This window comes from Typopeltis vanoorti, chromosome 12, assembly GCF_054136105.1.
Source record: "Typopeltis vanoorti isolate ZY-2024b chromosome 12, IOZ_Tvanoo_1.0, whole genome shotgun sequence".
Classification (NCBI taxonomy): domain Eukaryota; kingdom Metazoa; phylum Arthropoda; class Arachnida; order Uropygi; family Thelyphonidae; genus Typopeltis; species Typopeltis vanoorti.
The window spans coordinates 80,054,783-80,067,716 of record NC_143560.1 but is presented as its reverse complement, the minus strand read 5'-3'; the positions used below and the strand labels follow the sequence as shown (position 1 = coordinate 80,067,716).

Sequence of the window (12,934 nt, the reverse complement as noted above, 5' to 3'; positions counted from 1 at the left end):
CTTGGCTTTTTAAATTTACCAATTACCAGTGGATGTAATTTTTCTGATCCATCAGTATTGACCATGAGCAAAACAGTTACCCTCTGCTTGCTGAATTTTCCACCGTGACACTTCTCTCCTTTAAAACACAATGTTTTACTTGGCAGAATGTTATAAAAGAGCCCAGTTTCATCAACATTGAAAATATTTTTCGGTTCATAGTCCTGAATAATAGTCTTTAGTTCATGTTTCCACTAATTTACAGTTTCCCCTGCAATACTATTACTTTCTCCACACACTTGATTATACACAATATTGTGACGAGTCTTGAAACGATCAATCCATCCATTTGACGCATTAAAACCATTTATCCCCAACCTCGCAGCAAATTCAAGGGCTTTCGCTCGAAGTAGAGTACCATCGACTGGAATACCCGCCACTCTCCTAGAAACAAACCACTCTGCCATAAGTTTATCCAATTCAATATATATCGATGTCCGGATATATTTTCGTTTTTTGGACATAGCACCCGATTGCTTTGCATTGAGTTCAATGCTTGACCTGTGTTTTACTATCATGTTCAAAGTGGACATGGAGGTCCAAGATCTTTTGCTAATTGCACACATGTTCCGGCATGCCAATCTATACGACGCAGAATTGCCATCTTTTCTTCTACAGAAATACATTTCCTGTCTTTTTTCTCCATGAAAAGCAACTATCACACGAAAGCAACTAGAAAGCGACTATCACACGCTAAATTACGTAGCAAAAATTCTGCAATATATCATGTGCTTCTGAATTGCGACTACGAACACCAACACTGCAAGCTAGTGAAGCGATATTTCATGAACTGTGGTTTATTCACTGATATCTAATATTCACGAGTAACAACTGTTACTTGAAGTGTGAATGTGATTTCACAATTTGTCTATGATCCTGGTTCACGATTTCAATACAGCATTGTGAATGTGAAATCACATCACAACACGTTACGGGTGCCATGAGCTACTGACAGTTTAAAATTATTAATACGAAAACTTCACAGTATCAATTCGTACTGTGATTGAAAAATCACGGTATCACTCATCATTACTGCAAGTGTGCAAGTCACCGTGATGGCAGAAGCGAAACTACAGCCGAAAGTAACGCCATCTGGGAACAGAAATGCACAGATTTCTGCAGAAATCAATTTGAAAATCAGTGTTGCCACCTGAGAAAAAACTGCAAATCATGGGAAATAATGTCCACATCAAGTTGTTAATGGTGGGAAAACAATATATCATAAGAATAGGTCCTAAGACAAGACCAACGGAAAATGATGTAAATGGCAGGAAAACATAAATTGGGGGAACGTAAAAACGGGGTTTTACTGTATGTAGATTGAACTGAGGCATAGATTAAACAAACTTCCTCAGAGGCACTGCCAGTTCACTCGCACATTCTTCTAGCACACTAGCAGACATACCATCCAGGTCCACTGCTGTATTCACAATGATATTTTTCAATATACTGAGAACCTCCAGTTCATCTACTTTAATTCTCACAGGTCAAGGTGACAGAGACACCTCAGTAACTGCAAAGTCACCACCTGGATGATATGCCCTTGCAAAGCGATCACTTAGTAACTGAACTATTGTCACTTTCCTACCATCAGCACTGAGTAAAGTTATCATCTCTGATTTAGTCTTCCTCACTATACTAAGCTGGCTTAGTTTACTGAGTGGTTAGCATATCCACTCTCCAACCAAGAAGCTGTTGGTTTTGAATCCTGCCATGGGCACGGTTGTTTGTGATTGCTCACTAACTCTGTGTGCAATGGGTATCTGCAACTCTACCACTTCTTCTAGAAAAAGGGTTCACTCCCAAAACCTGGTGAGGTATGGGAGTAACCATACGACATCTACAGAGCCTCACCCAAAATACCTTGGAGTGAGCCTGGACAGAAGCCTAACCTATAAAAGGCACATCATCAACCTCTCTAATAAAATTAAAACCAGAAATAACATCATTTCAAGGCTTGCTGGAACAACCTGGGGTTGTGGTGCAGAAGTCCTAAGGTCGTTTGCACTAGCCCTCGCATTCTCTACAGTAGAATATTGTGCCCCTGTCTGGGAAAGAAGTACACATGTTAACATTATAGACACCCAGCAAACAGGCAGCCAGGAGAAAAGCACCCCCCCCCTCTCTCTCCTGGCTGCCTGTTCTATCTAACATTGCTCCACCACACATACGGAGAAGACAACCCTCAATTAAGGAATTTAATAAAGCAATGAGCAACCCACTCCTACCCCTACACCAGACTCTCATAAACCCACCTAGTCTTCACCTCAAATCTAGAAAGCCTCTCTGGTCCATGAACGAACTCTCGTCAGCTGTGCTGCCATCAATATCTGACATATGGAGAGAAAACTGGTCCAACAATCTCCCAACAAACGACTTCCTGGTAGAAGATCCCTGTGCTCTGCAGCTTGGTTTTGATCTTCCTAGGAAGATTTGGTGATCAATAAACAGGATCAGAACTAGTCAGGGCAGATGTGACTACCTTCTACATAAATGGGGCTGATAGATCACCCTTATTGTGATTGTTCTCCCGTGGCTCAGACGATTACTCATATTGTGTACGACTGCCCAAGGCACCAATTTCACGGTGGTGGTGGCCTACAGGACATCCACAGGGTGACGGATGAGGCCTTGAATTGGCTTTCCAGCCTGGACCTTGACCTGTAGTTGGTATGGTGGTGGCGGTGGTTATGGAGGAAACAGAAGATCACGGTCCCGTATCACCACGAAGACATTATTCTCGTAGTCACTCTCATAGTTCTCTTCATAGTATCAGCAGAACTCCTCCTCATGTTAGAAGATGATGATACAATGTGAAATGGGCCTCCTCTAGTAGATCAAGTTTTCTCACACAAGACACAACTGCTCTCTACTTAAACCTCGAATACAGCTACATTTATGTTGTGAAGTGTTGTAAGAACATGCAGCCGTGTCATACTTGTTGCAGCAGGATGATAATTGTCCCTGGCTTGATTATGACAAGTTACTTTTGCTTTATTTTTTTTTTAAAAAAGGAAAGACTTAGAAAGCAGGTTGTGCCTTGTATGTAATGAACTTTTATATGTTAAGATTTTCATCATTTGTTTCTAGAAATTGTGATTGTACTTTTCACTTACCAGTTTCATGTAGTCATAAGCATAAATAAAATAAATCTAAAGATATCAAATGTGAAAATTTTAATTTATTATTATTTATTTTTATTCACTATACTAGTTATCCTTCTTGCTTATGCTTTATACTGCACATGGACATGCTGATCACCTATTTATCATCTATTACCCTCCCTAGTTTTGCATCATTGGAAAACAACTGAATGTCTCCTTTCAAATATTCTGCAATATCATTAATATACAAACTAAAGAGTAGTGATCCTAGTACAGAGCCCTGGGGACATTCCACTTGTCACCCTCATTCACCTTATACTGGTGATAATAATTAGTTTTATGTAATTTTCGATTCCATGTAAGATAACATGATCAGTGAACATCAATATTTTACTCAATATTGAAGAGAACTTCGAATGAAGTGAAACTAAGATCAGTTAGGTTGCATTTTTGTAGATGAATTATGGGATTTATTCTGGCTGATAGGGTACATAAAACTACCCAACATGTAAAATTACACTTGAAGAACAACGCCTAATTCCAGATGAATACATTTTGTTGATCTATCAGGTCACAAGCACTTGACGACTGCTGGCAACAGTCTCAAAGGGACATCATTTGGGCTTCAGCTTTACCAGACTGGCAAGGTTAGTAGAAGCTATGACCTAACACAAGAAGCTCTACATTGAATAAATGTTAACAGAGCATTGAAGATAATGAGATGAAAGTTATATAGAACTTTATCAGTACTAAATATTTTGGGTCCACTTCACAATGTAGGTAAAATGTGAAATCAGTGGGTAAATCCATATGATGCCAGCACTTCTGTTTCTAAATAAGCTTGTTTGAGAATAAGTTCACACTGTGTGTGTGGTCAAATTGAAGACATCGTGCATATCGTTAGTTCAAGAAGGTCATGCAGTCAATGCTTATCTCTATTCTCAGCAACTACAATGAATACATCTGCTGGGCTCCTCCAACAAGGCAATGCCAAATTACACATATTAGTTAAGATGTCAGGGAAAAAACAATTGATTAGAACTTGTTTTATCTGATGGACCACTTTCTGCCCAGACAGTGCTTTGACCATAACAAGGAAGATGGAAGTGTATGTCAAAATTTTTATTAAATAATTCTTTTGAACTGTTTATGACATACTGAAACAAAAAATGTTAAACTTAGAAACTAGGTCATTTGATAATAATTTACTTTTCTATATATACTATGTTAAATTTACCTTGATGAATTAGTTGATAAAATGCATGTTGACCATTGGTACCTGGTTCACCCCATACTATTGGTCCCGTAGTATAATTAACCTGACTACCACTTCGAGTGACATATTTCCCATTTGATTCCATATCACCTTGTTGAAAGTATGCAGCAAACCTATGCATATACTGTAAGAGATAAAAACTTAATTGGCAGAAAGGCAATATAAAAAAAAAAAATCCTTTCTATCATAATTAATAAGACTTGATAAAAGATTTATTAATTAGCCATCAGGAATGTTTACACACATACACAGTGTTTCTTAATTTTTCCTAGAAGGGGCTAAAAAACATTAAATTTATTTTATTGAAATGATCTTTTTATTTTTTTTTTTGGTAGTGGTATGTGTGTAAAGTGGGAACAACATGAACAGCATCAAAGTACTTCATGTCAACAAAGTTATTACTGAAAATATCAAACAATTTTAAACATATTACATGCTACTGATGTACAAAAAAATGCAGATAGTATGGTCATGCTAAGTATACATTTCTTGAGCTCTATAAATAAAGATGCATAAATGTTTAAGCTGCACTAGTTTAAATTAACATCCTGTGTTATGAAAGTCATATGAATTTAGGAAAAAAAGGTGCATTTTGTCATAAATATATTATGTTTTAGTGAAAATATATGAAATTTAAATTTATGTGTGTGTGTATATATACACAGACAAGGTTGCTTAAGGATCAAAGCCAGATAACTGGGTGGAGATCTCCACATTGCCTTTGAGGAATAAGGAGCAACAGAGGTTTCTGATCTAATGTCCAATCTTCATCTTCACATGGTGTGCCTCATTAGTTGGTATCTGTTTTGTATATTGAATGAACAAGGATGTGCTGACAATTTGGGATTTAGCCAACCAAACCATATACTCTCTGATGACTTAAACCAGAAATACATGAGAATTCATGTTGGCTGGGAGTTAAACAAGTTTGCCCAGTTAAACAAGACTCCTGATGTTTTCATCAAGTATCTAAGGCAAACAGCAAACTAAAACAAACTCCAACTCAACATCAGAAGCACTGGAGATAGGACCCATCAAGGAGCATTAATGGAATGGAAATCAAACTTGCAGAAATAAGAATCCGTACCTAAGTGTGGAAGATCTGGAAAAGGTCATATGACAAGATGTCCAGAAAAAAGCTATTCAAAACATGACAATTATATCATATAAATGGAACATTATGCAGAGCAATGTAGTCTACATTTAAGTTGGAAATCGGTAGTTAGAATTTAAGGACATACAAGATGGTTTGTTGTAAAATTTGGTGTAAGAAAAGTATATATAGCACTTTTATTCATCATCTATAATATGAACTATCATGTATGAGAGAGATAAACTAAGGAGTCTAACAGGGATGTCCCCTTTCAGCAACTCTTTTTAATATTTATCTGAATGGAATAATAATAAAACGGAATAAAAATTTCCATCAAGGTATTAAACTTTCTCCTACTGTGAACTTAAACAATCTCCTTTTTGGATGACCAAAAAGGAGATTGTTTAATGACCAAACAATAATTACAAATTATTGTTTGGTCATTAAACAATCTTGCTGATGACCAAATAATAATTACAAATTCTGAAGATAACTTACAGAAAGATATTTTACATTTAAATGAGATAGCCAAAGATTATGGAATGATAATATCAACAGAAAAATCAAAAATGATGGCCTTTAAAGGACAAGATCCAGTAAGGACTTGTTAGAACATGTGAAGTCATTTAACTACCTAGGATGCTGACAATTTGGGATTTAGCCAACCAAATTACATATGAAAAAGATATAAACCTAACAGTTCAAAAACAAACCAGACTAAAAGTATACAATACATTAGCCCTTCCAGTCCTATTGTATGGAAGTGAAATCTGGACAATAAAAGAAAAAGGCAAACAAGATTAATAACAGCTGAAATGAAGTTTATGAGAAAAACTGCAAAGTATATTTTATTTGATCACAAAAGAAATTACGAAAGAATTAAACCAGGAATCAGTAATAGGGAAAATTAAAAAATATAAACATAAATGGATAGAACACATTGAAAGAATGAAAACAGAAAGATTACCAAAACAAGCCTTAAATTACAATCCACTAGGAAAAAGAAAACCAGGACATCCTCTTAAGATATTCAATGATGACTTCTAAGGCCAGAACAGGCCACTCTAGGATTAAATCCTCGACAAGCATGATGATGATCTATACTATGGCATTATGAAAAAAAAAAAAATGAAAAAAAAAAGTGACATTAAACCTGATGTTAGAATCAAACTTAGCTCTTTGCTTATACAGATGATGTTTTACTCCTAAACACAGCCAGTGCAGGTAGTCTTCAAAATTCTCTCAACTGAATAACAACTAAAACAAATTTGGTATGAAAGTCAGTTATAAAAAGACCAAAAGTATAAAAATAGACAGAAACATAGAAATAATTATAATAGATTTAGTTTAATCCTTTATCCCAGTGAGAGCAAACAAAGTTTGCGCCTGAAAATATCTTCAGGACTCAACATCTTAGAAACATAGAAAACTTTACCTGCATTCTCAATGGAGAACCTGCAGAACAAGTAAAATATTTCAATGATTTAAGCACAGTTTTTAGTGAAAATAGTAATTAAATTATTATTTGGAAATAGACAAGAGAATTATACAAAGCTGGTATGATGGGTGGCCAGTTGAATATTTTTATACTGAATAAGAAAGAAATTAGCCAAAACACTGAACTAGCAATATACAATACAGTGCTTAAACCAGTTTAAAGTTATGGATCTAAGAATTGGGTTAGGAAGACAGACACCACCTTTTACATTAGGTCATATTTAATCAGGAGAGGTGGACCATCACATGCAGCACTAAGTGTAAAATTGTGTAGTAGCTGGCATGCAATATATAACCTAAATATTTTTCAGTGGAAAATTAATTCAGAATAAAATCAGGAGAGGAATGGGATATATTGTAAATTGTATTAAAAATAAGACAATTTTATAAAGCATTTAATTGGTCATTCAAGTTCAAGCATTCAAGAAATTCAGTGTGTTTAAATATATCAAGATATTAAATACATTTATGTGAGTAGTGAGATGAATTGTGCATTTCTCAGAGTAATGCCAGCACAGCAGCTGATTTCATGTACCACCTATACACTTACATGTTGAGATATACAGCATGCAGTAAAATGCTATGCATATTATTATACTGAAATTAAACGAATTATATTTAATTTGTTTAATTTTAATATATTAATAAAAATTAATATATTGGGTTTTTAATTAATAGGATTTTTGATACAGCTTAGAATAATATTCTAAAAATCCTATTAATAAAAAATTAATATTTTTATTAACAGGATTCATATATTAATCCTATTAATAAAAATATTAATTTTTTATTAATAGGATTTTTAATATATTATTCTAAACTGTATTTGAAAATTTGCATTTAATTGGTCATTCAAGTTCAAGCATTCAAGAAATTCAGTGTGTTTAAATATATCAAGATATTAAATACATTTATGTGAGTAGTGAGATGAATTGTGCATTTCTCAGAGTAATGCCAGCACAGCAGCTGATTTCATGTACCACCTATACACTTACATGTTGAGATATACAGCATGCAGTAAAATGCTATGCATATTATTATACTGAAATTAAACGAATTATATTTAATTTGTTTAATTTTAATATATTAATAAAAATTAATATATTGGGTTTTTAATTAATAGGATTTTTGATACAGCTTAGAATAATATTCTAAAAATCCTATTAATAAAAAATTAATATTTTTATTAACAGGATTCATATATTAATCCTATTAATAAAAATATTAATTTTTTATTAATAGGATTTTTAATATATTATTCTAAACTGTATTTGAAAATTTACAAATTAAGATAAAAAGAAACATATTTATTTACTAATAAAATTAGTAAATAAACACACATACTAGTAGGCTGCAGACTACACTTTGAGAAAAGCTGCCTTAGAAGACCAAAATATTAGATACAATATTGGAGTGCTGACAAGTAATCGACTGATCTGGAAGAAACCTGTTTACAAGAGATTAGTAATAATTGCAACATAATCATATAGTACTGTGACAGTAGCCTGTACACCTGCTGAGGGTACTCATCAGAAAATCAATGATTATGATGTGTATGTACACACACACACACACACCATCACATAATAGCCCTCTGGATGAAAACATCTAAGTTAAAATCTTATTTGAATGGATGTCAGAAACATTTAAAAGGATTTTTTATCTGAATGTTAGTCTCATATAGAAAGGTAGATGGAGTGCTTCCTCCTAGAAACTAGGAGTTTTCATCCTGCAAAACACAAACTGATCAGAGCACACATACATGCAACTTGTAAACAGACTATATAATTTAGAAATTAACTATCACAGCATTAGGTTTAAATGAAATCACAATACTTGGGTGTGACAGGACAGTGAGCTGAACTTAAGATGAAATATATACAATATATACAAGTGCTATTAATATTAATTGCAACAGCAACATTTTTTTTTTTTAATTTAAAAGATCAACATCTTATGAAGTATTCACAGCTCTGACATTATTTATCATGCATGTTGCACTATATGCTTGTAATAGGGATAGAAATACACATACTCCAATTTTTTTTTTTTTTTTTTTTAAAGTACTCGACTATTGATTGCAATAATTATGTGTTAACTGTTATGTGATCATGATAGGTATGTTAATTTTTTTCGAATAAAAAAAAACTAAGACTGGGTTTATAGGTCGTGATAATTATTTAATAAACCTACTAGTTTTGCAACTTAAGCTACTGGCTTCATCTGGGTTAGGATGAACACAGAAATATACAACAAGCATTAAATATGAATCATTACATACTAAACACCGAATGGTTAGGAACCATTCATTGTTCAGCAGGTGAGCCTGATATCAAGCTCAACTGCTGAACAATGACTGAGCATGTGGCATCTTCCATGCTCCAAGTGTTTCTGTTTTACTTGTATTTTTGTATAATGGTTCCTACACATTCAATGTTTAGTTATATAACGATTCATATTTAATGCTTGTTGTATATTTGTGTGTTCATCCTAACCCAGATGAACCACTAGCTTAAGTGGTGAAACTAGCAAGTTTATTAAATAATTATTACGACCTATAAACCCAATGTTAGTTATTTTTTATTGTTATGTGACAATAAAACATAATGAGAAAGGAAAGGTAACAGGTGTTTGATTATTATTTTTAGCACGTTGAACATTTGTACCATGGATAAGGATTTTTTTTTTATTAACATTTATATTATTATTATTATTATTATTATTATTCGTGACACCTCCAAGGAGTCCGAAGACTCATCGCAGAAGGACACCTACAACTGTCTCAACCACTACACCGAACCTCTACTACGAATCATCTCCATCAACGCCATCTATGCCCACCACCACCAAAACTAGTATTTTTTGTCTGTAAATTGCGTGTGTTCTGAAGGGCTGATTTGTCTGTGTGCGGGATGAAAAACCCGAGTTTCTGGGAGAAAAAACCCTGCTACCTCCGTATGAGATCGGCTAACTCACCTTCAATTGAAATCGTCCAGATAAAGATTCCTCCCGTCGCGACTAGAATCGAACTTAAGCCTATTCCAATCGAAGGGCGCAATGTACCGTTGTTCTTCCAATTGCACTACGGAGGCATATACTTGTACTTTTTATTTATTTTTACATTAGTTCAGAAACTCTGCTCTAGAAACCAAACGTGGAACTTTTTCAAGTCATTTCAGGCCTCCAGTAAGTAGGATGGTGGTCACACAGTGGGTGATGAAATTCATCTCCTACCTAAATAATAGCCATTTAATGGTAAAATAAAGACCCAGAGAAAAAACAATGTGGACTGATTTAGCTAGAAATGCTCTAGTGCTCTAGGGGAGAGAAATATAAAGTATGATAATATTAGAATGCTGAAAAAAATGACAGACTAATTTGAATGAAAATTGTTGACAGGACATTAGTAAAAATGGAAACTTAATTACTTAGTACAACATCAGAGTATCCTGTAAATCCCTTGAAGATGCCTATCAAAACTGACAATGATGAATTATGTTTTTTTTTCTAAAAATATTTGGCCTTCCTTGCACTAATTTATTATCAACATTTTTTTTTAGTATTGAAGGAATATTATTTAAGAGCAATCATAACTTCTATTTATTTATATTAGAAAATTTGATGCATTAAAAGTGGAACAAACTGACAAAAAAGTTATCAAAACCAAAGGATCATCTTCCTCTCAACATGATCATAATCAATAAGTCTGCTTACTTCAAACATAGAAACAGATATTCTCGACAAGGGATTTTGCTTTGCAATTTCCCCTTGCTACTAATATCCCTAAAGAACTTTTATTATCCAAAATTGATCTTCATTATTAACCAAGCAAAACTACCAAAAAGTAATGTTACCAAAGCAGAATTCCAAGCACTAAAAAATTTAAAAGAAAATGAAGATATTATAATCCTTCCTGCAGACAAAGGAAATGCAACAGCTATCCTAGATATCGAAAAATACTATTACAAAATGGCAGAGTTACTACATACAGATGCTTAATCCATTCTTGATAATGATGCAACACGAGAATTACATAACCATACTAATAACCATACTCGAGACTACTTTTGAATTCTTTAGAGAATTAAGATTATCTCTCCGGTCCCTGCATCTCCTCATTGCACGCATGTATGGGAGTTCCAAAAATCGACAAAGAAGACACCCCTGCTAAGATCAATATACATACAAGGGTGCTCTGAAAAGTTCTCAGGCTCAATGATAGATGGCAACAATATCAGCAAGACTTTTTTTCTAAGTTAGTACATCTGTCATAAGCATCCATGTGAAATTGCAAGTCATTCTCAAGTATAAATTATATATTTAGTTTAATCCTTTATCCAAGTGTAAGCAAACAAAGTTTGCGCATGAAGTATCTTCAGGACTAGGGCAACTCATTGCCAAAGGTGGACTGACTTCACATCACTTGCCTTAGTATCCCACAATGCAAAGCACATCTCCTTGCAGACATGTATAATGTCTATGCATTATGGGAAGAGTCACTACCCAGACTGGTTTCACCCTTTATTGAGGTCTCTTCAGTGGGAGCCAGACCCAGAGTGATACTAAGGTTGAAGCAATGCAGAAGTCATATTTCCAATTATGAGTTGCCAAAAGGTGTCACACCTTGCTATTAAATTACTCTGGATTAGAGAAAGATGTTGGAAGTTTTTTCACGTGGTCAGACTATAAATTATATATTTAGTTTAATCCTTTATCCAAGTGTAAGCAAACAAAGTTTGCGCATGAAGTATCTTCAGGACTAGGGCAACTCATTGCCAAAGGTGGACTGACTTCACATCACTTGCCTTAGTATCCCATGATGCAAAGCACATCTCCTTGCAGACAGGTATAATGCTATGCATTATGGGAAGGGTCACTACCCAGACCGTTTGACCTTTATTGAGGTCTCTTCAGTGGGAGCAGGACCCAGAGTGATACCAAGGTTGAAGTAATGCAGAAGTCATATTTCCAATTATGAGTTGCCAAAAGGTGTCACACCTTGTTATTAAATTACTCTGGATTAGAAAAAGATGCTGGACGTTTTTTCACTTGGTTAGACTATAAATTATATATTTAGTTTCTTTGCCATGAGTTTCCCCAGTCCTGAAGATACTTCAGGTGCAAACTTTGTTTGCTTACACTTGTATAAAGGATTAAACTAAATATATAATTTATAGTCTAACCAAGTGAAAAAACTTCCAACAGCTTTCTCTAATCCAGAGTAATTTAATAATAAGGTGTCACACCTTTTGGCAACTCGTAATTGGAAATATAACTTCTGCATTGCTTCAACCTTAGTATCACTCTGGGTCTGGCTCCCACTGAAGAGACTCCAATAAAGGTTGAAACCAGTCTGGATAGTGACCCTTTCCATAATGCATAGCACTATACATGTCTGCAAGGAGATGTGCTTTGCATTATGGGATACGACGGCAAGTGATGTGAAGTCAGTCCACCTTTGCCACGAGTTGCCCTAGTCCTGAAGATACTTCAGGTGCTTACACTTGGATAAAGGATTAAACTAAATAAATAATTTATAGTCTAACCAAGTGAAAAAACTTACAATATCATTTTATCAAGTAGTTTGTTTTATACAGCTGTCCAAGGCAAAAGTATTGTTTGTATCCCTTGAAATGAATAAAATTAAGTATTGTGGGGTTATAAAATTCTTTGTAAAAGAAGATTTAAAACCAAAAGAAATTCATAAAAGTTTATTGGCACTCTTCCCTTTCATTTTCGGCAATTAAGAAATGGTCTGCCAAGTTTAAATGTGGCCGTACCAGCCTTGAAGATGATCCACATGAAGGACGTCCAAAAAGTGTACCACCAGAAATCATTCATCAAGTGCACGATATGGTGTGTGACGAGTCAAAGTGCATGAAATTGCTGAGAGTATAGGCATTTCAAAAGAATGTGTAGGATATA

General features: G+C 34.4%; 1 protein-coding gene across 1 annotated transcript in view; it reads right to left on the bottom strand.

Annotated features, from left to right (window-relative positions):
• The window catches only part of Pgi (glucose-6-phosphate isomerase), a 221,903-nt gene that overhangs the window by 34,746 nt on the left and 174,223 nt on the right, over window positions 1-12,934 (bottom strand). Inside the window, exon 12 of the mRNA XM_090401803.1 lies at window positions 4,381-4,543. Coding sequence (XP_090257929.1) covers window positions 4,381-4,543 — 163 coding nt within the window. The remainder of the gene's footprint in view (window positions 1-4,380; window positions 4,544-12,934) is intronic.